We start from the raw sequence: 26,770 nt of genomic DNA, 5'->3' as shown, positions 1-26,770 counted from the left end.
GAGCCACGCTCTAGAGCCTGTGCCTCTGCAACGAGAGAGGCCACCGTAATAAGCCTTCGCTCTGCAACTAGAGAAAGCCCGTGCACGGCAACAAAGAGCCTGTGTGCCTCAATCAACACCCAGCACAGCCAAAAGTAATTTAAAAAACAAGATACCAGGTGGGTAAAGATGTAGGCCAAGAAGAATCAAGTCCCTGGCTTGTCGAGACCTTAACCTCCAGGCACTGACCCCACCTGGGTGGCACCCCATAGTCCTTCCCCAAAGTCCAGGAGAAGCCATCAGGTCAACATCCTGTGAGCATCTTCTCCTCCTGACAGCAGAGAAAGGCCAGCCAGGAGTGGCCAGGGCCCTCCTACGGCCCCCCACCCAGGGATGCAGTCAGACAGACTCAATTCGGTTAACTTGTTATCATTTATTCCCAAAGAGAGAAGGCATGTGGTATTCAGATACAACCATGTACAGTTCATGTATCTGATTCCAAATAGCATAAAAGAACCGACAGGTTCTCCTGAGCACCAACCTGGTCCAAGGGATGGACCCCAGGGGGCAAAGGCAGGGAACCAGCTAACCATCGTTTCTATTTACATGGAAAAATCTCTGCACAAGTTAAAAAAAAAATTAAAATCTTTGGACCAGTCTGGCGAAGAGGTAATAAGGTGTTTATTAAAAACTTTTTCATCCAGAGGCAATTAACATTTATAATTTAAAACCCAACCCACTACAAAAGGGGAGGGGGGGAAGGGGGGTTCAAAATTGTGCAACATTAACAAAGGAACCAGGAGAGTCAGGGCCCGGGGAGGGACAGCCCCGGGCCGTGGGGGTCCCCACTCTCCTGAGGCCAGGAGCAGCGGCAGGCTGGACCCTGGGGTGCCCCAGCCCCTGCACGGCCCGGTGCTGGGCTTCTTCAGGTAGGCGGGGCCCCGTGGAGGAGCCCTCAGTAGTGTGATCACTGTGCAGGCTGCACACACGTCCCGTTCACTCCGCTGCAGGAGACAGGAACACCAGAGTGTGAGCCCAGACACGGAGGCTTTCCGGCAAGCGGGGGCACGTGTCAGGGCTGGGATGAGCCTAAGGGTCCAGGAGGGTGGGGACGGGGCCTCCTCCTTCTCCCACACCCCCCAAGCCCGCAGCAGCGCCCAGGGCCCCTACCTCCCCCGTTGCTGAGGCTGTACCCCACAGCCACTCGCTGAGAACGCCAATCGCCACAGCTCCTGCGTGGGCAAAGTCGGGGCTGTCACCGTCCATGGGACTCTGGACGAGAACCCTCACGCCCACAGCTCTCCTGGCACCTGGGGCCCGCCCCGGCGAGGCGGACAGTCACTCACCCTCGGTCTCCCTCCAGCGTGCTCTGGATCTCCTTCAACACCCCTGCAGGGCAGAGGCGGGGAGCAGAGGCCCGGTGAGGCCGGTGCGGGTAGGGCCGGATGCCCGCCTCGCTCCCCCTTCTGCTGACCCGGTGAACCGGCCTGCCCTCTTCAGGAAACCAGCTCGCGTTTCCACCCTGGCCTTCCAAGTAACCCCCACCCCCACCCCCACCCCGAACATCCCTCCTGCCAGCCCACAACTCCTGCCCCGACTCACTCTCGTCATTGAGCAGAGCGTGCTCCATCACAGGGCCCGACCTCCGCTCTGAAAGGCAGAGGCCAGGCCACGTGAGCCGTCGGCCCTCTGCTGCCCTGGCTCCCTCTCTGTGGGGGCGGGGGTGCTGGAGCCGGAGCCCAGGACCGCAAGGGAAACTGTGTGACCCCCAGCCCGAACGCCGCATGACCACCTGGGCTCCCCGACCCTCCCCAGCTGCCCTCGCCGCACCTCTGCCCCCACATGCCCCCGGCCCCAGAGAGACCTGTCTTACCCTCTCCATCACTCTGGCTCCCTGAGTTCCTGTGGGGAAGAGACCGTAAGGATCAGGAGGCCATGAGGCTTCCCATTCTGGCTGGGAAAGGGTGGGTGGGGTGGCTGGCTGAGTTTCGGGGGAAAGGGACTCTGAGCAGCCCCAGAGCGGGCACCCCAGGGAAGGCGGGGCGAGGAACGGGTGGAGCAAAGGCCACCTGCCCTTCCACCCACCTGGCTCGGCCCAAGGACTTCTCGGGGCCTGATCCGTTGCGTGGGCGGCTGCGCTTCTTTGATTCTGCTGAATCCACCAGACATCGGGGCTCAACTAGCCACTTGGTGGAAAGAGAGAAGCGCTCAAACTCGGAGGGTGAGATCAGGTAGAAACCTGGGGGTGGGGTGGAGAAGGCTGGCAGGTGAGGGCAGCCCAAGTTGGCCCTGCGGCTGCCAACAGCACTGCACTACCCACCCCCAATCCCCACACTGGGGGGTCATTAGGGATCAGAGCCTCCAAAAGTTCTCTGCCTGAGGAGCCTGGCTTTGGCCGAAATACCCCAGGCTGTCCTTCCCAGCAGCCCCCACGACGCAGTGGGAGCCCCAAACCTGGCCCAGGGGGTGGAGGCCCCGCCGGGCCCGCCCCCCACACACCTTGGCCGTATTTGGTGAAGACGCATGAGGCGATGCCGCTGACGTCCTCCCGGCGGATGCAGCTGTACCGCACCTGGGGCTTGAGCAGGGGCAGCGAGACCACCTGGACGTCGCCCAGGTTGGTGAGGACGGCCAGGTGATGCTCCCCATAGTCCTCAGCCCGACAGCTGCCGAAGCGGGCTGCGCTGACCCGCCGCACCCGCGAGCCCTCCAGGGCAGTCAGCTTCAGCTTCAGCCGGGCACTGACCTTGGGCAGCGTGAACACCTAGGGCGCAGGGCAGCCAGTCACATCGGTGGCCGGACCAGTTCGCAGTGCTTCATCCGGCCAAGCGAGGACTTCTCGAGTCCCTGCCCGGTGTCGCTGCTGGGCCTGGCCCTCTGCCGCCTGCCCAGCTTCCTGGCGAGGCCTGCTCAGCCCCAGTGCTCCTGCCCTCGGCACTCAGACGTGTGGTTACTGTGCTTGGACTGTGAGGATGCCAGGGTCTCTTAGTTCCCTGTCTGCATCTTCTCTCCCTTCCACAGACACAAGTCCCGCTTCAGTGTCCCTACCACTGACCCTGCGGACTCCACCAAGACCTCGCTTCTCTCTGGTGCCTCTGCAGCCCTCACACAACTACATACACAACTTTAAAGGAGTCCCAGTGGTTGTCCTTTGTGGAGGGATCCCTGGGGGCCCCGCCTCCTCCCGTAAGGCACCTTGAACTGCTCCTCCGACACGACGAGCAGCTGGTGGCTTCCCTGCATGTCCGGGCTCTTTGACAGATCGTGGGCCACTTCCAGGGGCTCTGGAAGGGGCACGCTGTGTCCGTCCAGCACCAGGATGCCCACCACGGGCGCTCGGTGCATTAGCTGGATCTCCTTGGCTGCAGGATGGAGGTAGGTGGTAGGGATGGAGGTGAGGTTGGAGATGCCACCCTGCCCCCAGCCTAGGCAGACAAGCACCCTCCCCCTGCCCAGCACTCACCCTGCTCTGCCCGCACTGGCTCATCCATTCTCCGCTCGGCAGGGGGCACGCGCAGGGCAAAGGCGTAGACAGTACCGCCATTGGTGCCAGCCCACAGCGAGGGGCAGTGGCGGGAACCTGCCAGGAGGCCGAGGTTTACATTTAACCCCTGGCTCTGGGGCTCAAGGGGAGCTGGGAGACCTGGCTCACTACCCGTGTGACTCCAAGTTCAAGCCCGCGAACTTCACAAGCCTCACTTTCTTCCTCTGTGAAATGGAGCTGCTGTGGGCCCTGCCTACGTCCTGGTGTAGACAGGAAGGGCCTGCAAGGCTCCCTGACAACCAAGGGCCCTGAGCAGATGATCCCAAGCCCAGGACGGCTCAGCCCTCGAGATACAGCAGCAAAGAGCCCTCGGCCCACCCTTACCCTGGCAGGAGAAGAGACACAGTCAGACAGCTTCCAGAGGACCTCATGCATTTCCCAATGCATGCAACCACTCTAGGAGGAAGCCACGCCACCATGTTATGGGGGAGAAGCAAGACCCAGAAAGGCTAAGTGACACATCCAAGGTCACGCTTCTAGAGCGCAGTGGGGCCTGGGTATGAAGCCAGGGCGACCAGACTCAGGCCGCATAGAGAAAGAGGCAGGTGCGGGGGCTCCAGCTCTGCCCGAGCTCACGAAGGGGCAACCCTCTTAAGGGCAAATCAGCCAGCAGTTTCCAACACACCCTCAAGCCAGAGGATGCTTGCCCGGGCTCCCCCATCTCAGACCAGCCACTCACTGTCCCTCAGGTAGGTGTCGGCGAAGTAGAGGGTCCGGACGAAGCCTGTGAAGGAGTCCTCTGCCGACCGCGCCTCGATCTTGCGCTGCACGGGCGCCAGCTCCATGTTCTGCAGGCCGGTCCGCTCTGCCCTGCTGCTCCCCTCCTGCACCTGCAGCGGGTGGGCGTGGCCTGAGGGTGGGCAAGGGCCTTCCTTCCCAGGGGGCATCGGATTGCTCCATGCTTCCCTTCCAGGGAGGACTGTCCACCGCGCCCCCCCACCATCTGCCTGGTCTCATGGACCAGAGGATGTGACCCCGAGGTGTTACAGAGACTGCCGTTCACACTTGGGGACAGAGAGGCAGGGCGATAGATCCGAGGTCACGGGGTCAGGCGGGGGTAGATGAGCCGGAGCCCGTGGCCGAAGCAGGCACGGCCGGCCCCGGCCTCACCTCTCCAGGAGGGCCGGCGGGCCGCCGCTTCCTGCTGGACGCCCGGCTGCGGCGGATCCGGCGGAAGGACTGACGCAGGGACTTCTTCAGGGACTTCACGCGGGACAGTGGGCCCTCCAGGGCGAGCTGGTCGCTGGGGTGCAGCGTGCACCTGGGGGCCGGGGGGGACGTGGGGCCGTCAGCACCGTCACGCTCTGGGGCACTCCCTGCCAATTCAGGCGCCGATCCCAGACCCGGTCCCGGCCGCCCTGGGTGGGCTGCTCACTTGACAAAGACCTGCCGCCGCTGCTGGTGGTCAAAGAGGCCGAAGCCATGGCTGGTGCCGAAGGCCACGAGCCGCCACTCGGAGTGCAGGGCCAAGGAGGTGACCACGGCCGGGGGCTGGCACTGCACCAGCACGAAGGGCTGGAAGCCGGGCTCGAAGTGCACGGGCCCCGGGCGGGCACACAGGCGCTCGTGGCCCTTCCAGCGGTAGCCCTCCTGGTCCCGCAGCAGGTCGGCCTCCACCTGCTCCACTGCGTGCTCCGCCTCCTCATCATTCAGCTCCAGCACGAGCACCTGGGCAGATGGCAGATGGGCTGAGCCAGCCCGGCTCCAAGGGACAGCTGGGCCCGAGGACCCCAATGGCAGGGGACCCAAGACACACACCAAGGCCCAGGGTCACAAGTGCCCAACCTCTGGCCCTTAATTCTGGCTTCTGGAGAAGTCACCATCCCAAAGGCCTCCTTCTAATGGGATCTGGGAACTCCTATTCACTGGGAAAAGTCAAGGGCAGGTGATGTTCCTGTCGACACCATCAGTGGGCACTCAGGAGACTAGCTCCTGGCACAGTGTGTGCATGCTAAGTCACTTCAGTTGTGTCTGACTCTTTAGACCCCATGGACTGTAGCCCACCAGGGTCCTTTGTCCATGGGGATTCTCCAGGCAAGAATACTGGCATGGGTTGCCATGCCCTCCTCCAGGGGATCTTCCCGACCCAGGGATCGAACCTGGTCTCATGCCTCCTGCATGGGCAGACGGGTTTTTTTTAACCACCGAGTCACCTGGGAAGCCCAGGCTCCTGGCCCTGCTGTCCCCAACGCCCCCACACAAAGCTGAGAAGGAAGCTCCTGGCCCTGGACCCTCTGACCACTCCTCCCCGCTGCTCCCCACACCCAGCCCGGGATGCTACCTGCCCTGCTGTGCCAGCCACAGCCAGGTAGCCGCTGTATTTGCAGAGGAAAATCTTCTGGATGCCCAGCCGAGGATCGTCACTATAGGGGTCAAAGGAGCCCACCTGCCAAGGAAGAGGAGGCCCGTGAGTGGCCTTCAGCTCTGGGCCTGACCCGCCCCCACACTCCCTGGTGCCCAAGCTCAGGGCCTCACCTTGCGGAGGGGTGGCCATTCTTCCTCGCCCTGGGCACTGAGGCTCTCGTTGGGTTCTGTGTCGGTGAGGAACACCCGCACGGTGCTGAGTTTGTAGAGCAGCCGCAGGCAGACGCCCGAGGCGTCCCAGAACCGCACCGTGCCATCCTCATGCCTGTGGGCGGAACCCGCCTGCCGCCCGTCAGAGGGCTGCCGGGCCGGCACGCAGCCCTCTAGGCTCTGCTCCCACCCCGCACGTCCCATCTGGCAGAAGAGTGCCATTGGCATCACCTACCCTGTTAGCAGCAGGTCCCTCTGTGGCGGGGCCGGGGCCAGGCTGGTGCCGCCGTCAATGGGCCACTCCTGGAGGAGATGATGAAGTTCATGGGCGGGGCGGAGCCTGCGGTGGGGCGGGGCGGGCCCTGGGGGCGGGGCCTGCCTTGGGCGGGGCCGGGCCGAGCCGCACCTACCATGGTGGAGAAGTGTGTGCTCTGTCGGCTGCCAGCTGCTATGATGCGTTCCCAGAGCTTCAGCGGGATGTTGGAGACGTGGTGGGAGCAGGTGATGGCAGAGCAGTGCAGGGAGGCCAGGTAGGGAGGCTGGACTGGAGGCCAACCAGCCGTCTGCAGGTCAATCACCACCAGCTCCTCCTCGGCCAGCACCACCAGGGCATAGGGGTCATCGAAGGCTGTGGGGACAGGCCAAGGGTCAGGGGCTGCAGGACCCACAAGGAAGCAGTGTGCCCGGCCTGGCCCGGTGGAATCTGAGGCTCAGGGGCTGTAGCCAGGGAATCTGCATTTTACAAACAGGCTCAGGGACTTCCTTGGTGGTCCAGTGGCTAAGACTCCATGCTCCCAAGACAGCGAGCCTGGGTTCAATCCCTAGCCAGGGATTGAACTAAATCCTGAATGTTGCATCCAAGGATCCTGCATGCCACAACTAAGACTGGGCACAGAAAAATACATAAATTTAAATAAATATTTAAAAATAATAAATTATTTAAAACAGGCTCCAAATCCAACAATGCATAAAAAGAACTATATGCCACGACTAAGTGGGTTTCATCCCAGGTATGTAAGGTATCCCAGGTATATCAATATTTGAAAATCAATTAATGTAATATATTGTGTCAACAGGCTCAAAAAGGAAAATCACATGAGTATAACACTGGGTGCAGAGAAAGTGTTTAACAAAACCTAATACCCACTTATGATAAAAAAAAAAAAAAAAACAAAACCTCTCAGTAAAGAGAAGAATAGAGGAGACTTCCTCCACTTGAGGAAGAATATCTAGGAAAAAACCTACAGCTGATGTAATAATCGATGGTGAGAAACTTGAAGCTTTCCCACTGAGATCAGGAGCAAGGCAAGGAGGCCTCCTCTCACCACTCCTATTCAAGCACTAGCTAACGCAGTAGGACAAGAAAAGGACATAAAAGCTATGCAGATGATTGGGAAGGAAGAAGGAAAACTGGTTTTGTTCACAGATCATCAGTATAGGAAATCTAAAAGAACTGACCCAAAACTGGCCCTGGCTGCCAGCACGCTGTCAGATGTGAGGATGGAAGGGGCTGAGAAAAAGAAGAAAAGCAGGTTCACAGTCTCCCTCCAAAGAGCTGCCGGCAAGGCCTGGAGAGCACAGCCCAGGGTGACCGGAGCCATCCCACAGCCCCCCTCACCCGGAGGCCTTGGGCCTGTCGGGTCAGAGCTGTCCAGGGAGGAGTCATCAGGAGATCTCCCGCCAGGCCTCCTCTCCAGATTTCGACACCGGCCCTTTCTGGTCTTGCTTGTCACCCAATTTAGGAAGCTGACTCAGCGCTCTGTTGGCCTGGCTGAGCTCCAGGAGGCCAGCTCGAATGGCCCCACACTGCTATCTGCCCCACCCCACAAGGAGGGCTTCACTATGTCCAAGTGAGTGTTAAAGCCAATAGTGCAGATCTGGCCCTCTTTGGGCTAAGTCCCAGGTGAGCCACTGAAGGACAAGGAGAGCTTTAGGGTGGGTAGGAGGTGTGGCCAACAAGGACAAGCCCCAGGCCAGCAGGGAAAGAGAGGGAGCAGCCCCCGGTGGGGCTGAGGGACTCAAGGGCGGCAGCGCTGGCATCACCTGCAGGCCCCCCCTCTTTGTTTACAGGTGGGGACCCGTCCTCCACACCCACTCCTGCCCGCCTACCAGCCGCAGGGTCCACCTCGATGAGGACAGTGAAGTCAATGACGCGGGAGGTGAAGTCGAAGGCTGTCTGCTGGCCGCTGTGGACCACCGAGATGCAGTGGCGGTCCCCGTAGCTGGCCCGCGGCATGCCGCCCTGGAAGATGGTGAAGGGCAACCTGGCAGGCACAGAAGAGCAGGGGTGGGCTGGGGCTCACCTCACGGCTGAGCCGGCCGAGGGACAGTCCTGTGACTGGCCTCCAGGGCAGGGCCTGGGAGGGCGGCCAGTCTCCAGGCGAGTGTGCACTCAAGGTTCCCGGGAGGGGCTGGGGCGGACCCCTATCTTGTCCCAACTCAATAGCCCGGGAGAACGTGGGGGTGAGCAGCAGGGCACGCAGACTGTGGGCTGAGTCTCTGCCACCAGGCCCACTTCAATCAGATCCCATCACCCTTTATGCTTCTGTATCAAGTTTCCCTGTATGATTCTGTTTGGTAAGACAGAGTTTGGAAGCTGCTGATCTGAATTCTCTCTCCAGGAGGGTCAAAGGGAAAGAAAGGGAATATTTTTTTTCAGGAATTTGCCAGAGAGAGATATGAATGGCCCCCTCTCTGTTGCCTGGAGGCCCAGATGTGGGACCCAAAGGCATCATTTATGCACCACCTTCCCCAGGAAGAGGCCTAAGCAGCCTTTTTAGCTCCCTAGGAAGACTCTAGCAAGGGAATAGGACAGGGCACTGACACCTACCCCTGCTTGGTGGTCAGCCAGAAGATTTTGGTAATAGCTTTGCAAGGAAAAGGACCTAAAAGAGAAGGAACGAGCTCGAACGCTCCTCCCGCTTTCAGAGGCCCGTGGGCCACAGCACCGACCCCCGCGCACCCACGGAGCACATCTAGGCTTAGGAGTCTTGGCCGGAGCAGTTCCCAGAGAAAGCCACAGAGTGGGTGTCAGAAAACCCGCTGTGTGGCTGTCATCACTGCCTTCACCCTCTCCACCCTCTCCGGGCCCCGGCTTTTGCTCCTCTGAGTTGGGCACCTACACCTGGAAAGCAGGAGGTCGCCTGGGGACTGGAGAGGATACTGCCCCGCTCACTGGCGGGAGGTCCCCGGCGGCAGGCAGAGCACTGACCATAAGGCACACAGCTGCGCAGGGGCTCCGGCTTCGGGCTGTTGCTGGTCATGCGCCATTGGCAGTAGCTGCCGTCAGAATGGCAGCTGACGATCAGACGGCTGTCCCGCTGCCAGAAGACGTTTTCCAGTTGCTTCATGGCGGGAAAGAAGAAACAGCGTGCGTGGGCTGGGGTCGGGGGGTGGTCCCATCGCCTGCGCCCCCTGCCTCAGACAGGGGCTGGATGTGTCAGGTGGGCGTTGGGGAGAACCAGGTGGCACCCCTACCTGGCTGCTGAGGAAATGAGAGAGCACGCGGCTGCCCTGCAGGTCCCAGATGACGACGAGGCCCCGGCTGTAGCCGATAAGGATCTGGTTGGGGTCCCGGGGATGCTCCTGCAGAGCCTCCACCATCTCAAACACCCGCCGCTGGCGGGCCTCCTCTGGCAACCTGGGCAAAGGGACAGTGTGAGCCAGGTCACCGGCACCGACGCAGCATGGCTGAGAGTGTCGGCCATCCATTAACTACATACACGGCACCTGCAAAGCAGTGGGCGCTGAATGTGTCAAGCGTGGAAAGGCTGCTAGGACGCATCATCAAGGGGAGAGAGAAGTAATGCATAGAGAGGGACAGTAATGCACAGAGATGGAGAAAACCCTCCAAGGATGCAGACACAGCGGGTACGACCACCAGGAAAGGCAAGGACGTGGTTTCTAGGAAAGTCCATGGGGTGGTTACCTCTGGGGGAGGGAGGGAGCTGTGACTGAGAGGGGCAGGAGGGGGATCCTGGGGGAGGGGGGCAGGGCTGGCAAAGTTCTGTCTTTTCCCAGAGTTGGCTGCATGGACACTTGCTTAACAAGAATCTGTTAAAACGTACATTCAAATTTAGTGCATTTCTGTAAGGCAGTGGCATTCCATAAAAGTAGTTTTTGAGCCCCACAAAACAAAACTCTGTTATCAGTTCTCGTGGCCTTGAGCCCCTCCTTTTCTGGGCCTGGAATGCTGATGTGAAGTCTGGAGGTGCTGCAGCCAACAGAAGCCTATGAGGCAGCAGGCACGGGACCAAAAGCCAACAGCAAGGATGAAATGGAAACAGCCCGAATCCTGAGGGCGCTTCTATGCTCAAACCCAAACCTAACTTGCTACATTTAAAACAAGGATTTAGACTCATAGGAGGGATTCCCAGGGCACTCAGGCTAGGAAAGCCCAGCAAGGGCTCCTCCCTGACCGACTAAATGCCCACTGGTGTGGGTGAGGTGGGCGCTGGCTTGGCCACACTGAGGAGCAGGTCCTTCCACTGTCCTGCCTGCAAACCAGGAGGCCCTGGTGAGCACCAGCTATGCCTGGCCCCCTGCAAACAGTCCTGCTCCAACCATGGTCACACTGCCCAGTGTGAGTCTACCCTGCCCAGTGCTCAGAGGGACCCGGACCCAGCCCCAAGCAGGAATCTTCCCAGCCCAGCAACACCCAGCTCGGCTTGACCATCACCTGGGGCCTGAGGACTGCGAGTACGACAGGCCTGGGCCAGAGCCCTAAGGAAGCTTGAGCCTGAAGGGGCTGCAAATCCCAGCCCTGCCGTCTCCACGGGCTCCTGCTGGACTCCTCCATTGCCTCCCTTTGGGACCTGGCACCCCCTCCCCACCCCCAGACCTGATCTGAACTCCTCTCTACTTCAGACACCACTGTCCAGGAGCAAAGATTCTGAAATGATCCCAAAAATCCTACAGGTTGTGGCCGTCAGGCGCCTGGGGCCGTGGAGCCTGCCTGCGAGTGAACAAGTAGCCGAGACTCCAAAACGTGAGCATCAGCGGAAACTGCCCATTTGACCAGGGAAGTCTGGGCCTTGTCTGCCCTGCAGCAGAGCCCCCAGGCTTTGAAAGGGGCGGTACCGGTGCCAGGAACACCGGGCTGAGAGCGGCATCGTTACACGGTCTTTGTGAGCCTCCTTTTCCTCCCCATTAAATGGGATGACAAGTACTCCCAAGACCGCTTTTGGTGCTGGGGTGCTAATACTTTGGAGGGCAAGATTCTCAGTTTGGGGGACAGGTTGGGGGGTGCTCAGAGTCTGCCCTCCTGTCCCCACAGACTTTCCAGGAGAGAAATGATAAGCTCCTGAGGCATCACTGGGGCGGAAGGGAGGGGGCCGCGTCCACCCCGAGGGCACGAGGGGCCTGGGGCTCACCACTGCAGCACGGCGTCCGAGCTGATGGCCCGGTCCTCCAGCGTGCGGAAGGCTGGCAGCCGCACCGCAAAGACGTTGCCGCTCTCGGTGCCCAGGTAGAGCAGCTGGTGGGAGGAGTGTGGCAGGACCACAGTGATCTGCGTGGCGCTGGGGGCAGCCCTGAAGATGGGAAGGACAGCCTGTGAGCCGGCTGCTGCCCAGGCAAAGGGGGACCCACAGTGGGGGCAGGGGGTGGAATCCCCTGACTCCCTCAGTGGAGCCAGGGATGCCCAGGCCTGGGGTGCCCTTTAATGGCGTTCACGGCGATTCAGACCGGATAAACATATTTACTCTTTTCTGCCAAGGCTGCAGACCGATGGCAGAGAGCTGGGGCTCAGAGAGGATGGGGGGAGGTGGCCTGAAGCCCAGCCCGCTTCCTGGCTGGGAGCAACAAGACGAGTTCTCACCCTGGGGGGCCGCGCAGCGTGAACGTCTCATCTTCCTGCAGCTCCGACACCCCGCCTTTGACCTTCAGGCTCCACAGGTGCAGGCTGTTGTCATCCAGCAGGGTGACCAGCTGGCACTGGGGAGGAAACGGGGTGGGAGTGGCCGGTCTCGTTAACCAGGGCAGGGCAGCGTTCCCGTGGCCTCAACACAACACACCGACACACTGGGGCTGCCCAGGGTGTCAGAGATGCGGGTCATGAACTGCGGCTGGGGAAGGGCAGGTTTGTCCCGGGTCCTCTCATTAGCACCAAACCCAGTAAGAAAGGTGTGGGGTGGCTCACCTGGCCAGGCAGGAAGTGAATCTGCACCACAGTGTTGTTCTCACGGTGTAGGCCCATGAACTCCACACCTGGGGCACCATAGCTAGGAGGAGAGGGCTCAGGAAACAGCTCCAAAAGGCAGGACCCCCAACCCCCGGCCTGCCCTCGGAGTGCAAGTCCTCAGCAGAGGAGGGCTCCCTCCCCCAGGCAGCGGGACCCCTCTGTGTGGGGGGTCAGGTGGGGAGGAGGCAGCAGTAGGCCAGCCAAGGACAAGGTCCAGCAACCTGACCCCCGAGGGGCAAGTCAGCCAATCAGGGAGGGCTGCCTTGGCAACTGTCAGCCTGCCCACTGCAGCCCCTGGCCTCCCTGAATCCCAAAACCTGACCTGTAGGAGACCATCAGCCACCGCATGGTGGCACCCGTGAGGAGACACACAGCGGGCACCTGTGGGCCCACCCACGGCAACCGGGGAGTGCGAGTCTTAGCACTGAGAGCTGCAACTAGGATATGGCCGTGGGGCGGCAATGATTAACCAGCTGAGGGAGGGCTGAGCCCTGTGGGACCTGGCTTCTGCCCCCCTGTTCATACACCAGCCCCTGCCTAGCTCCCCGCCCCCATCCGGCAGCAGAGGAGCAGGAGGGAGTTTCAGCTTCGCCGAAGGAGGTGCCAGCTGGGCTCTCCCCATGTGACCCCTACCCCCACTTCCCAGTCCCCCTGGGTCCCACCCTGGGGCCTCAGGTCAGATCCAGGGGTGGGACTTCCAGACTTGTAGCCCAGCCCAGGCCAGACGGCCTGAGCAGTGATCCCCGGTCCTGGCTTCTGAAATAGACCCACTGGACCATGTCGACCCTCAGGCCAGGGAAAGACTGTAGGGACAACCAACCTGTGTGCATGCGTGTGTGTGTCTGTGTAGACTGTCCCTGCCAGTGTGTGTGTGTGTGTGTGTGTGTGTATGAGGGAGTGCACATGATCAGGGGTAGAAACTGGAAGAGCAGCTCCCTTAGCACAGCTCCTCTGACCCAAGGCCACCCTGTCTCTAGTTCGGGGCCAGTCGATTGATTCTTCTGGGGTGGGGGTGGGGAAAGAAAAACAACCACAGCACCACTGCTTGGCCCATCCCTGGCCTGCACTCGCTGCATTCAGGGCTGACTCCTAAGAGGGTACTTGGAACGTCCCTGGAACGAGAGGGGTCATCTGCAACTTCTTTTTATATGGACAGTGGAGGAGTCTTTTCTCGAATCTCACCAAGGCCAAGGCCCCCAGCCTTTCCAGGGCCTCCCTGGGTGGGAGCCGGGAGGACAGAAAGGATACAGCTTGACAGCTCCTGAGCGGGTGCCGATGGCCAGGATGCGCAGGGAGGGGCTGTAGCCGAGGGCGCTGGGCTGGTGGGGGAAGCCATGCTCCACCGTCTGCAACGAGAACCAGGCATGCACGGGCCTGCAGACACGTCCCCTCTGCCCCTCCACAGCTGGGGGCAGGGGTCAGCGCCGGAGGGTGGAGCTGCAGGACAGAGCCACCCGTAGCAGGAAGGAGGAATTCAATCGCATCCGGGTCCCTAGCTGGACTCACCTGGGCCACACCCTCTGTCCATTCCTGACCTGGTCCTTGGCCACGTGGCCCTCACTGGGAGCTCATTCTCCCCAGACGCCTCAGGGGCCCCCTGCTCTCCAGGAACTCTGACACGGTTACTCCACCGCCTACACTGTGGGGAGCCCACCCAGCCCTCCTGCCAGGGTGTGGGGCAAGTCTGTGGGGCCGGCACAGGGCAGGCACCAGGCGGGTTGGAAGCCTGGCTGCATCACAGCTCCAGGTGGGCGTGTGGGGTCCGACAGAACCCACAGCCGCCCTTCCTGACTCTGGGCGACCCAAGGCTCCTCCGGGGCTGAACACCTGCCACTGTGAGCTCTCTTCCACCATCTTCCCCCGGTGGAAGCTTCTGGAGTGCTTGTCACAGACACATGCCTTTGCTCATTTCTCTTTCTAGAAATAATACATGTGGTAGAAAACCTGGAACATACAAAGGAACCTGAGAAAGAGAACAAAAGTCACCCACACTCTCATGACCGAGCAACCCTTGCTAGCAAGGCCGTGTGTCCCACTGAAGATGTGTGTGGCTCTATACTTGCAGATAGCGACCTCAGAGGAAGGCAAACACTCTATGTTGTCACTTATATGTGGAATCCAAAAAAATACAACCAACCAGCGAATATAACCAAAAGAAGTAGACTCACAGATATAGAGAACAAACTAGAGGTTACCAGTGGGAAGGGGTCAGGAAGGGCATTCAGAGGTGGGCAGTGCGCAGTACAAATGACTGAGTCTAAGACAGGCTCAAGGACGTATCGTACAACATAGGGAATAGAGCCAACACTTTGTAATAACTGTGGCTTCCCCGATAGCTCAGTGGGTAAAGAACCTGCCTATAATGCAGGAGACCCCAGTTTGGTTCCTGGGTCAGGAAGATCTGCTGGAGAAGGAATAGGCTACCCACTCTAGTATTCTTAGGCTTCCTTTGTGGCTCAGCTGGTAAACAATCTGCCCACAATGAGGAAGACCTGGGTTTGATCCCTCGGTTGGGAAGAGCCCCTCGAGAAGGGAAAGTATGCTGGCCTGGCGAATTCCATGGACTGTACAGTCCAAAGAGTAGGACACAACTGAGCAACTTCAATACTTTGTTCAGTTCAGTTCAGTCGCTCAGTCGTGTCCGACTCTTTGCGACCCCATGAATCGCAGCACGCCAGGCCTCCCTGTCCATCACCAACTCCCGGAGTTCACCCAGACCCACGTCCATCGAGTCAGTGATGCCATCCAGCCATCTCATCCTCTGTCATCCCCTTCTCCTCCTGCCCCCAATCCCTCCCAGCATCAGAGTCTTTTCCAATGAGTCCACTCTTCGCATGAGGTGGCCAAAGTTCTGGAGTTTCAGCTTCAGCATCATTCCGTCCAAAGAAATCCCAGGGCTGATCTCCTTCAGAATGGACTGGTTGGATCTCCCTGCAGTCCAAGGGACTCTCAAGAGTCTTCTCCGACACCACAGTTCAAAAGCATCAATTCTTCGGCGCTCAGCCTTCTTCACAGTCCAACTCTCACATCCATACATGACCACAGGAAAAACCATAGCCTTGACTAGACGGAACTTTGTTGGCAAAGTAATGTCTCTGCTTTTGAATATGCTATCTAGGTTGGTCATAACTTTCCTTCCAAGGAGTAAGCGTCTTTTAATTTCATGGCTGCAGTCACCATCTGCAGTGATTTTGGAGCCCCAAAAAATAAAGTCTGACACTGTTTCCCCATCTATTTCCCATGAAGTGATGGGACTGGATGCCATGATCTTCGTTTTCTGAATGTTGAGCTTTAAGCCAACTTTTTCTCTCTCCACTTTCATCAAGAGGCTTTTGAGTTCCTCTTCACTTTCTGCCATAAGGGTGGTGTCATCTGCATATCTGAGATTATTGATATTTCTCCCGGCAATCTTGATTCCAGCTTGTGCTTCTTCCAGCCCAGCGTTTCTCATGATGTACTCTGCATATAAGTTAAATAAGCAGGGTGATAATATACAGCCTTGACGAACTCCTTTTCCTATTTGGAACCAGTCTGTTGTTCCATGTCCAGTTCTAACTGTTGCTTCCTGACCTGCATACAGGTTTCTCAAGAGGCAGGTCAGGTGGTCTGGTATTCCCATCTCTTTCAGAATTTTCCACAGTTTATTGTGATCCACACAGTCAAAAGCTTTGGCATAGTCAATAAAGCAGAAATAGATGTTTTTCTGAAACTCTCTTGCTTTTTCCATGATCCAGCAGATGTTGGCAATTTGATCTCTGGTTCCTCTGCCTTTTCTAAAACCAGCTTGAACATCAGGAAGTTCACGGTTCACATATTGCTGAAGCCTGGCCTGGAGAATTTTGAGCATTACTTTACTAGCATGTGAGATGAGTGCAATTGTGTGGTAGTTTGAGCATTCTTTGGCATTGCCATTCTTTGGGATTGGAATGAAAACTGACCTTTTCCAGTCCTGTGGCCACTGCTGAGTTTTCCAAATTTGCTGGCATATTGAGTGCAACGCTTTCACAGCATCGTCTTTCAGGATTTGAAATAGCTCAACTGGAATTCCATCACCTCCACTAGCTTTGTTCATAGTGATGCTTTCTAAGGCCCACTAGACTTCACATTCCAGGATGTCTGGCTCTAGGTCAGTGATCACATCATTGTGATTATCTGGGTCATGAAGATCTTTTTTGTATAGTTCTTCTGTGTATTCTTGCCATCTCTTCTTAATATCTTGTGCTTCTGTTAGGTCCATACCATTTCTGTCCTTTATCGAGCCTATCTTTGCATGAAATGTCCCCTTGGTATCTCTAATTTTCTTGAAGAGATCTCTAGTCTTTCCCATTCTGTTGTTTTCCTCTATTTCTTTGCATTGATCGCTGAAGAAGGCTTTCTTATCTCTTCTTGCTATTCTTTGGAACTCTGCATTTAGATGCTTGTATCTTTCCTTTTCTCCTTTGCTTTTTGCTTTTCTTCTTTACACAGCTATTTGTAAGGCCTCCCCAGACAGCCATTTTGCTTTTTTGCATTTCTTTTCCATGGGGATGGTCTTGATCCCTGTCTCCTGTACAATGTCACGAACCTCATTCCATAGTTCATCAGGCACTCTGTCTATCAGATCTAGTCCCTTAAATCTATTTCTCACTTCCACTGTATAATCATAAGGGATTTGATTTAGGTCATACCTGAATGGTCTAGTGGTTTTCCCTTTCTTCAATTTCAGTCAGAATTTGGTAATAAGGAGTTCATGCTCTGAGACACAGTCAGCTCCTGGTCTTATTTTTGTTGACTGTATAGAGCTTCTCCATCTTTGGCTGCAAAGAATATAATCAATCTGATTTCGGACTGTAAATGGAAGTAACCGTTCTAAAAAATTTTTGTTTAACTTTGGGGTTTCCCTGGAGGCCCAGTGGTTAAGACGCTGTACTTCCACTGCAGGGGGTACAGGTTTGGCCCCTGGTTAGAGAATACGTATGTATACATATAAGTTTAAAATTTTTTAATAAAAATATAAAGTATAAATTAAAAAAACAAACAAAAAAAGCAGAGACTTAGGTGGGACCACACCACACGGATATATGCACACACACACAGCTCTGTATTCGGTCTTCCTACCTGAAGCCAGCCCAAGCTGTTCAAAGCACCCAAATGACTTTTAAAAAAATTATTATTTTATTTAAATTTTTGCTGCACTTTGCAGCTTGTGGGATCTTAGTTTTTCAACCAGGGATTGAACCCAGGCCATGGCAGTGCCAAGTCCCAACCATTAGACCACCAGGGAACTCCTAAAATGACTTTTAAATGGTTGAAGAATAGTCTTCAGGAGGAGGAACCCTAACTCACTAGGCCTCTATTATTGAGTATTTACTTTGTTACCCGAGGTTTTGCAACTGATGACTATTCTTGCTCTCTTATCTCTGCTGTAACTAAGTATTTCCTTAGGCAGATGTCCTGGGGTGGAATTACAGGTTAAAAACGTATGGATGTAAACACTAGAGACTGAGATTGACAAACCATCTTCAGGAGGGTTTTCACCTGTTTCTTAGTCAGCAAACCTCAACCCCTGGTCCCCACCCCAGGGGATACTGAACCTGTAGAGCTAGGTTAGAGTGGGACACAGGATGTCAGCCAGCTAATTTGAAGATTTTTTTTTCTTTTAAACCATGGAGACTGTCCTGCAGAAAAAGGCTTCCCCAGTGAGGCAGCTCTCTGTAGCCCCAAGGCTCTGCTCTGGGCTTCACTTGGCCTCCAAGGAGCAGAAAGAGATAAGTCCTGGTGACAGCTGGGGCAATAGCTTAGCAAACCCAACTGCTGCCTGCCTGCCCGCCCTGACCAGTGGATCCAGGAAGGAGGCCCTGTGTTGGGGTCGACCAGGGGACGAGAGCTCCAAAGAGTGGCTATTCTGGGATACATAGGTGTGGGCCCCCGCAGGCCTGGTTCTCTGCCAGGGACACAATCTGCCCTCTAAGTGGCTGTACCTGGAAGGGGGCAGCAGTGGGACGGCAGGAACCCCCACCCGCTCCAGTCCAGGTTCCTGTTCAGCTATGTAAAAAATGCAGAGCCTGGAAAAGCCTTGGGGAGATATCAGGGTATCTGGAATGTAAACATTTCCCAGGAAAAGGAGGGTGATGCGGTGTGTGGGACAAGCTGCCCCAGGAGCCCCCCTCGGCCGGCCCCAGGTTGCTGGGGCCTCCCTGGGCTGACAGCATTTTCCCATCACCACCAGCAGCAGCAGCTCAAGGCCAAAGCCTCTGGAATTTGGAGGACTCTGGAGGAAGCACCCAGCAGGAGCCTGGTGGGGGGCCCAAGCCCTAACGCCCTGTAAAATACGCACAAGCCACGAGTAGATCCTGCGCCCTCGCAGTGTGGCTACCGCCACTAAGGAACTGAACTTCTAATTGTATTTAACTTCAGTTCAAGGATGGGCCCTCACAATTCAGTAATTAGAAAACTTGCCAGGTTATGTTCTTGGGTTCCAGAGTAGCAGGGGCTGGAGTCAGGCAGACCAGAGCCTTGAATTTCCTTTTTCAACTGTAAATCTTCCAAATGCTAAATATAGATCACATATTCCAAAAGAAAACGTAATGGCCAAATTGAGATGAGTGGTAAATATAGAATAATCCTTTTTATTTTAAAAAATAATTTAAGAAAATCTAGTATCTGTTGACTACATGTTGAAACAATAACATTTTGGATATATTGGGTTGAATACCTCGTCAAAATTAAATTCACTTGTTTAAAAAACTGTAATGTGGCTCCGACAACATTTTAAATTGTGTACGTCTCATATTCCCATCAGACCAGGGTGCTGCCTTAGACATGTCTATCTCGGGGTATCGGTAGGAAAGTCAAGCCAAAGAGAAAACAGCTTTCTGTCAGGGGCTCAGGCCACACATTATCCTAGCAATGCATCAGCAGGAAGTTCTAATATCTCACCCGAGTCACTCCTGCTGCAGGTCACTCTTTCCTCCAACGCAGCGGGAGATAAAGGTCAGGTCTACGGTTCAATCTCTTGTACTCATAGCTCATTTCCTTTCGGGTCCTGAGGACACTATGCCACCCTTCCCTCCCAAACCACATTCTTTCTCATAGGCTGGTTTAGAAAGAACAGGAACTGAGTCAGGCCCACGAAACTTAGAATCCTCAGCTACCACTTAAAAGGTGTTTGCAGCTGCGCGGGCTACGTTGCCTCATCTCATGGGTGGTCCACAAGACGACCCTAAAGACTGCATTGAGCATGGCTGCCTTTGGCTTGGACAAGATGAGCCTTAGGGCTCAGCTGGCCTCACAGGGCAGAGGCCTGCTCCTTAAGGCCACTGCCTCCTTCAAAGATTCTCTCTCATTCCCTCATATCCCTCAAGGCGTCTTCTCCAAGTTGACAACTTGGGAGGGACCAAAGCTCCCTCAAAAACAAATTAATGGAGGAATTCCCTGGTGGTCCAGTGGTTAACACCCCATGCTTCCAGTGTGGAGGGTGTGGGTTTGATCCCTGGTCGGGGAAACAAGACCCCACATGCCTCACAATGTGGCTGAAACAAAACAAAATGGGAGAGAATTTAATGGTGACCCTAACTGGCTCAGTCAATCCTAAAGGAAATCAATCCTGAACAGTCATTGGAAGGACTGATGCTGAAGCTCCAATACTTTGGCCACCTGATGTGAAGAGCCAACTCATTGGAAAAGACCCTGATGCTGGGAAAGACTGAAGGCAGGAGGAGAAGGGGACGACAGAGTATGAGATGGTTGGATGGCATCACCAACGCGATGGACATGAGTTTGAGCGAACTCTGGGAGATGGTGAAGGACACGGAAGCCTGGCGTGCTGCAGTCCATGGGGTTGCAGAGTCAGACTGAGCAACAACTAACTGGTTGGGGCCAAGAGAGTGGATTCGAGTGTAATCAGTGTGGAGACGGGGGCTTCCCCAGGTCTGGGAGTGGGCACAGTGGCCCTGCTTCCACAGGCAAATATGACCCACGAACCCCTGACTGAGGCAAAGCGACATGAGGAATATGTGCTCGGGGACCCAGCAGAACAAGGAGCCGTGGGGACCCCAGGCCAGTTATGAGGGGCCCCGGTGGTCTTGCTGGGGTTTGGATATGGCGAGAGAAGAGAGGTCAGTGAAAGCCTGGAGGGGAATAGGGAGGAGGTGGACCCTCAGGGCCAGAGACACTGAGAGAAGCAGAGGCTTCCACGAGGCACTGTGGCCTGCACTCTGGCTGCCCCTCATGCTCAGGTGCCCCTCCCTCCAACTCCTCTCAGCCTTTGAAGACTCGATTCCCCCGCCTGGAGCACTGGGCCCAGGTGGGCAGCTTTCCCCCAGGCACGGCAGGTATCAGACCTCCCTTAAAGGAAGCAGCCCCCGGGTACGGGAGGGGCTCAGCCCTGGGGTTGGGGGCCCCTGTGTGGACTTCTAAGGCACAGAGCAACCCCCATCAGCCCTCCGCCCAGGACGCAGGCCCAGCCCTCCCAGCCGCCTCCAGCTCCAGTTCAAAGCAGAGGCTGACCAGAGCCTGGCAGCCGTGGGCTGTCCTCCCCTACCTCCCAGGCCCAACATCCAGCCTACCTGGCACTGTCCCCGCCCTGCTACCTGGCTCAGGTGACCTCTGCCAAGAGAAGGGAGAACAATGAACGCTTTTGACAGGGAGTTGGGAAAGGAGAGATTTGTAGGAGCTGCCAGACTGCAACATAAGCCTGGTGCAGAGAGAAAGCCTGTCTGTCTCATTCGGGTTCCCCGGAAGGGAGAGAGCAGAGGGAGGGAGAGAGCAGAGGGAGGGAGAGAGCAGAGGTCCCCGCTGCCCCCAGAAAGCGGGGACCCCATCTAAGATCGAGGGCTGAGGAGCCCCTAGCACTTGCCGGGGGCGGGGAGGAAGGCTGCCCAGGGGCGCCTGGGGGTGTGCTGGGGGGTGGAGTGGGGGACAGGGAGGCACTGGCCCAGACTGGGTGTGGTCAGCCCAGATTCCTGGCGCTGGCAGCAACCTGGCCCTCCCTGGGAGCCTGTCACCTGACACCAGGGGCCCAGCCATGCAAAAGCCAGGACCAGACCGCCCTGGACAGGGGCAGCTGGTCAGGAACACACTGTTTGTTCAGGGCCTGGGGTGGGGGAGGGTGGTCCCAGGCAGGAAGGGCCCGGGTGCCCTTATCAGCCGGCTGGCAGGTCTCACTAGGGAGGCCGGGCCTCGAGGGATTTTTCAAGGAAGAGATTTTACTTGAGTGACGTGCCCTCGGGGTCCCTTCCTCCCTCCTGTGGGTCCCACAGTCCCTACATGTGGTCCCCGGCGGCCCTGCTGGCATAGCCAGCTGACTCCTCTGTCCTCCTGACTGGCCCGAGGACACAGCACAAGGCACAGGTGAGAGTCAGGGCCAGCACCCTGAGGCCTCGGCTGTGGGCAGATGGAACTGGGTGCTGTGTTCCGAGTTGGTGCCCCTCCAGGTGCTCAGGCCATGCAAGCATGGAGCCCTCAGTTTCACCTGCAGAAGCGGGAACACTACCACCTGAGTCGTCAGGAGGAGGCGAAGACGAGGCTGACTCTGTAGGGCATCAGCCATACGTGGGCGCCATTCAAAGCAATTTAACTCACTCAGCATACCACCCAGGGTGGAGGGGTTACTATAATACCCACTTTGCTATGCTATGCTATGCTATGCTACTTCAGTCGTGTCCAACTCTGTGTGACCCCATAGATGGTAGTCTACCAGGCTCCCCTGTCCCTGGGATTCTCCAGGCAAGAACACTGGAGTGGGTTGCCATTTCCTTCTCCGATGCATTAAAGTGAAAAGTGAAAGTGAAGTCGCCTAGTCGTGTCCAACTCTTAGCAACCCCATGGACTGCAGCCTACCAGGCTGCTCCGTCCATGGGATTTTCCAGGCAAGAGTACTGGAGTGGGGTGCCATTGCCTTCTCCAATAATACCCACTTTACAGATGAGGAAACTGAGGAGCAGAGAGAGTGACGTTTCTGCAGTCACTCAGTGAGCTGGCATCTAGACCCAGACCACCTGTCTCCAGAGTCCTGGCCCCTGTGCTGCCTGGCCCCGAGCCCCCGGTGAACCGGAGCTACCCTTCAGACAATCAGCCCCCAGCAGGGGCTTTCGAGCATCTGTCCACAGACAGAGCTCCTTCCCAAATACACAGGACATGCTGCTCTCTCTGAGGCACCTCCCTGGCAGCGAGTGTCAAAGAGTTTCGCCAGAAGATGCTGGAGGGAGAGACCCAGTGCTGGTTTAGAAGTGGGCATCTGCAAGCCGCCTGGGACTGGCCGATGATGGTGCCAAGTCCCACTTCCCAGCTTGGTGCCCTGCAGACCAGCCCTTCCAGGGCCGACATTGCCTGCTTCCCCAGATGTGAGGCTCTGAGCTCCAGCTCTGTGCATCCCACTGCCTGCTGGGACCTGGTCACACACCTCTGCTGGAGGGTGCCAAGACCCTCCAAATTCAACCTTGAGCCAGATAACATTCACAGCTGTGCTAATACTGGAACCACCGGCCACTTAGGCCCCTCGACTTACACACTAACTCATTTAATCCGCACACCAACACTGTGGGGTAGTTTCTACCAGCCTCTCCATTTACGGATGAGGAACTTGTCCAAGGGGGCGACAGAAGAGATGAGATGGCTGGATGGCATCACCAACTCGATGGACAGGGGTTTGAGCAAACTCCAGGAGATGGTGAAGGACAGGGAAGCCTGGCATGCTGCAGTCCACAAAGTTGCAAAGAATCAGACATGACTGAGTGACTGAACAAGAACTTGTCCAAGGTCACCTGGCTGGTGAATGAACCCAGGAAGGTACCTGACTGGCACCACGTCTGGAGACGTTTCTGGTTGTCATGTCAGGGAGGCAGGGCCGGGCATGCTGCTGCTCCTGAAGGCCCCAAATGTCAACAGTGCCAAGCCTGGCGCCCCACCGCCACTGCTGGGCCCCACCCAGTCAATGCAACATCTCCTAAGGGTTACCTGCTTCAGAGTGAAAGGTTGAAAAAAGTCCCAGAAGCACCTTAGCTAATAAGTCATAAATGAGATCGCTCACACCCCTGCTCAAAACCCACCAGGCTCTGTGTAGCAGACCCAGACTCCGAGGTTCCACCCTCTCTGGACCTCACGGCTGGGGGCGGGGCTTGGGCTCCCCCATCGCCGAGGATCCAACCTCACCCTCCAATCCTGACCCTCCAGGCTCCACCGCTCACCCAGAGCCTAGATGAGTCTAAGGCCCTCACCTTCCCCAAAGATCTCCCAAGACTTCCCCCACTTCAGACCATCAGCCCTCTTCTTTCCACCAGATTATAAACATCCTGGAGGGCAAAGCTCTTATCTGAGATTCTCAAAGCCTCAGCCCTGGGCTGTGTATACAGTAGGTACTCAAAGCATGTTTCTCAGAAGTGAATGGAAGTAAGAAGGAATTCCAGGAGCCTCCCCTCCCTCTCCCCAGCCAGGCCTGGGGGTGGGGCAGCCGAATTTGGGGGCACGGTGGGGGGCCGATTCCTCTACCTTGGCCCCACCCCAGCTCCACCCTGTTGCTCCACAGTTGGAACTTGGGGCGGGGGTTCATCCCTCTTCGCTGAGCCTGTCTATCCGGTTTGCACCGGAATCAGCCACCTTTTTGGGGTGTAAGATCCCAGCGTCATCAGGGGCAATGGAAGGCAACAGAGATCACACCCAGGCCCCGTGGTGGGTGCTGAGGTTCTGAGACCCGCACTCAACACCCATGAGCTGTTCCCTTGGGAACGAGAATGGCAGCTCCCCCGTTCATAACACCTGCATGTGCACACACACACCCACCCCAAGGCCTAAAAGCCCCACCCACGGCTTCCTTACCCCAGTGGGAGGAGGTGTTCCTTTGGGGAAGCCCTGATCCCAGAGGCAGGTACCCTCAGAGCCACAGGTCAAGAAAATTAGAGGAAAACGACAGAGCACAATGGGACCCTGACCAGCCTTAAACACGCCCCTGGGAGCTCCCTCTCCCTGGGAGGCACACAGCCCCAGAAAACAGCAGCTGGCACTCTCGGGCCACTGTACCCAGCCCTTAAATGATCTAATTCCATATGGTCCACATGATGGGCCTACGCAGTGTGTGATGGGCACTGGCTCCCCCCACTTCTAAGAGGCTAAGCTGGATTGGAAGCCCACCCGTCAGCATGGCCTGGAGGGATCCTGGGTGCCCCTCTGAGGGGAGGAGCACCTTGCTGCTCCCTTTCCTGCCGTCTGCCTTCTGGAGGGGAGGCCGGGGCCTAGATCAAAGTAGAAGTGAGAGGGGCTAATTACCCCGGATTGGCTGCAGATTGCTAGGTGGCCTTGGAGCTAATAAACCACGCTGTGCTCCTTCCCCTTTACAGCCCGGCTCCAGCCTTCCCAGGCCCAGCCTTCAAGGAAGCCCTGTGATCTTGGGAAAAGGACACTCACTTTGGGGGGCGGGGGGCTTAGGAGCAGGTTAGGGTGGGGACAGTCATATGTCAACCCGCACCTTCTCACAGATGCCTCTCCCCACCCGCCCAGGCCTAGAACCTGCCAGAAGGAACCATGCCTCCCCCCTGCAGGGAACACCGTGTTTTCCTTTGGGGATGATTTGAGGAGGGAGGGGACAGCTGTAGCCTGTGACCCCAGGGCTCCAAGGAAGCTGGCATCATGGGAACAGGACTACACTCTGCAGGACTCACTGACATCTCATCCTCCCTAGCCCTAAGCCTCCCCTATAACCCCGGGGGAGGTAGGTGGGGTGCATGGTTTTATCCCCATGTTACAGGTGGGGAAACTGAGGCTGGGAGAGATGGAGAGACTTGCCGAGGTCAGAGAGAGATGAGGGGCAAGGAGAGCCCACTGCTGGGCATCCTGTTCTCCTCGCCCAGGAAAGCTGCCACCCAGACCCCATTTCCAAAACCTAGATCCCGGGGGCACGGTGGGTGGCGCCAAGTAAGCACTCTAGTCCAGGTAAAGGCGACCCCAGTGCCAGCCTCTGCCTGGGGGGAGGGTGACACCTTTTGTTCGTTTGTTTGGCTGCGTTGCACTTAGTTCCCCAACCAGGGATCAAACCCGCACCCTTGGCAGTGAGAGCACGGAGTCCTAACCACTGGACCACCAGGGCAGTTCCTGGGGGAGGGATACTTTCATGCCCGCCATTCACACCCAGCCGGCCCCCGGCTCCCCTTACCTTGTTAAACTGGAAGAGGTCCCTCTTGAGCCTCTCCCTCGCAGGGTCGTGTCCCGGCCTCAGGAACCTCCTCATCTTGTTGTGCGGTCCCCTGGGGAAAGCAGGGAACAGCTGAGTGCCCGGCGAGGGAGGCCCCAGAGCCGGGCCCAGCGCCCAGTGCGGGCAGCCTCTCTCCCCGAGCCTGCAGGTGGCTGAGCCCCGAGCCGGGCCTGCTTCACTTCACCCTGGGCTTCCCCATGGCCCATCCCTGGAGTGCGCCTCCCTAACAGGAGACTGGAGGGAGGGAGCCCTGTACCCGGAGGCCCACAGCCAGTTAACACTCTGACGCTTGCTCCCGGCCACCTGCGGCCCTTGTAAAGCCAACGGGAGAAGCTGGGGGAGGAAGCCATTTAGCCCAGCTTTATAGCAACAAGAAGGGCCAGAGGCCCCGAGGTTAATTAAGCTTAATTGTTGACCTGTTTTCTGGAGAACCATAAAACTCTGGCTACCCAGAAAGGGAAACTTCACAAGCCTCTGTCTCCAGAACCAGGGGGAAGTGGGAATGCAAAGGCGGTCCACCTGGGCTCACAGATCAGAACCCAGATGGGAGAAGGGAAAGGCCCAGGGGAACTCCCGCGGCGGGTCAGCACCCCTGCAGACTCTTCCTTCCGACTTCAGGGAAGGCTGTCCGGGGGCTCTGGGCTGAGGCTGCTCCCACCATCCCACCCTACACCGGGGACCCACGCGGAGCTGGGTCCACCCCCACAGCTGCCGGGGCCTGCGTAGCCCCAGGCTTCCGCCCCACCTCCCTGTCTCATCTCTGGCTCTCCCAGGTCCAGCGCCCCTGGGCTCCGATGGGGTGCGCTGGTTTTCGCACGGGCCCAAGTGGAGGCTAATCAGGAGAAGAAACCTGCTCCCAATAAAGAAACCAGCTCAAAGCCCCCAAACCGCCCGCCCACCACAGAACGCATTCCCCAGTCCAAGGGGAACTATTTCTGGCTCATCCTTGGGGAAGAGGGTGGGATCACATGGGCTCCCGCTTCCGGCTTCCAAGAGCACAACCTCCCACTGACCACAGGACGCCAGGGCCTGTCCTTGGAAACACAGGGGCTCAGGCCCACCCTGGAAACGGCTTCCCATCTGGGGGGAGCCAGAGAAGGCCCCACTCCTCCAAGGACCAGCAGGCAGTCGGGAAACTCCCAGGTGCCTGCTTGACCCGAGGCCCTGCAGCAGGTTTGGGGAACAAACATGGGAAAGTCCCGCAGGCTTCTGGGAGTGACAACAGACCGGGTGCCGGGCTGCAGCAACCTCCTGGACAAACAGCTGAGCTGGTGGCCAGGCATTCCAGCCGTGGGGGAGGGTGCACCAGCTCATCAGCCGGCTGCCCCGGGCTCCTGGGGGTGGCACGCCCCCTCCCCCGGCCCTGGTCACTGAGTCAGAAGTCAGAGGA

At 57.4% G+C, this 26,770-nt stretch overlaps 1 protein-coding gene across 5 annotated transcripts in view; it reads right to left on the bottom strand.

Annotated features, from left to right (window-relative positions):
* Window positions 1-638: 638 nt before the first annotated feature.
* Window positions 639-26,770, bottom strand: part of LLGL2 (LLGL scribble cell polarity complex component 2) — a 37,030-nt gene continuing 10,898 nt past the window's right edge. For 3 of the 5 annotated variants that reach the window (XM_086356045.1, XM_086356042.1, XM_086356041.1), the window contains 25 exons: window positions 25,342-25,432; window positions 13,467-13,564; window positions 12,177-12,258; window positions 11,856-11,971; window positions 11,410-11,568; window positions 9,515-9,677; window positions 9,249-9,381; window positions 8,868-8,922; window positions 8,147-8,301; window positions 6,448-6,665; window positions 6,273-6,340; window positions 5,999-6,152; window positions 5,805-5,909; window positions 4,899-5,191; window positions 4,634-4,784; window positions 4,203-4,353; window positions 3,443-3,559; window positions 3,175-3,341; window positions 2,479-2,743; window positions 2,065-2,218; window positions 1,853-1,881; window positions 1,582-1,629; window positions 1,326-1,368; window positions 1,150-1,211; window positions 639-983 (listed from right to left, as the gene is read on the bottom strand). In XM_086356045.1, the coding sequence (XP_086212171.1) occupies window positions 976-983; window positions 1,150-1,211; window positions 1,326-1,368; window positions 1,582-1,629; window positions 1,853-1,881; window positions 2,065-2,218; window positions 2,479-2,743; window positions 3,175-3,341; window positions 3,443-3,559; window positions 4,203-4,353; window positions 4,634-4,784; window positions 4,899-5,191; window positions 5,805-5,909; window positions 5,999-6,152; window positions 6,273-6,340; window positions 6,448-6,665; window positions 8,147-8,301; window positions 8,868-8,922; window positions 9,249-9,381; window positions 9,515-9,677; window positions 11,410-11,568; window positions 11,856-11,971; window positions 12,177-12,258; window positions 13,467-13,564; window positions 25,342-25,416 (3,069 nt within the window). In that variant the 5' untranslated portion in view covers window positions 25,417-25,432 and the 3' untranslated portion in view covers window positions 639-975. Of the gene's footprint in view, window positions 984-1,149; window positions 1,212-1,325; window positions 1,369-1,581; window positions 1,630-1,852; window positions 1,882-2,064; window positions 2,219-2,478; window positions 2,744-3,174; window positions 3,342-3,442; window positions 3,560-4,202; window positions 4,354-4,633; window positions 4,785-4,898; window positions 5,192-5,804; window positions 5,910-5,998; window positions 6,153-6,272; window positions 6,341-6,447; window positions 6,666-8,146; window positions 8,302-8,867; window positions 8,923-9,248; window positions 9,382-9,514; window positions 9,678-11,409; window positions 11,569-11,855; window positions 11,972-12,176; window positions 12,259-13,466; window positions 13,565-25,341; window positions 25,433-26,125; window positions 26,323-26,770 lie in introns of those variants that run through there. The other 2 variants (XM_086356043.1, XM_086356046.1) reach the window with 2 other exon arrangements.

Source organism: Bos grunniens, chromosome 19, assembly GCF_055505025.1.
Source record: "Bos grunniens cultivar Pamir isolate PY7600 chromosome 19, Bosgru_T2T1.0, whole genome shotgun sequence".
Lineage (NCBI taxonomy): Eukaryota > Metazoa > Chordata > Mammalia > Artiodactyla > Bovidae > Bos > Bos grunniens.
Note: the sequence above shows the minus strand (reverse complement) of the source record. Positions and strands in the feature narration are given on the sequence as shown.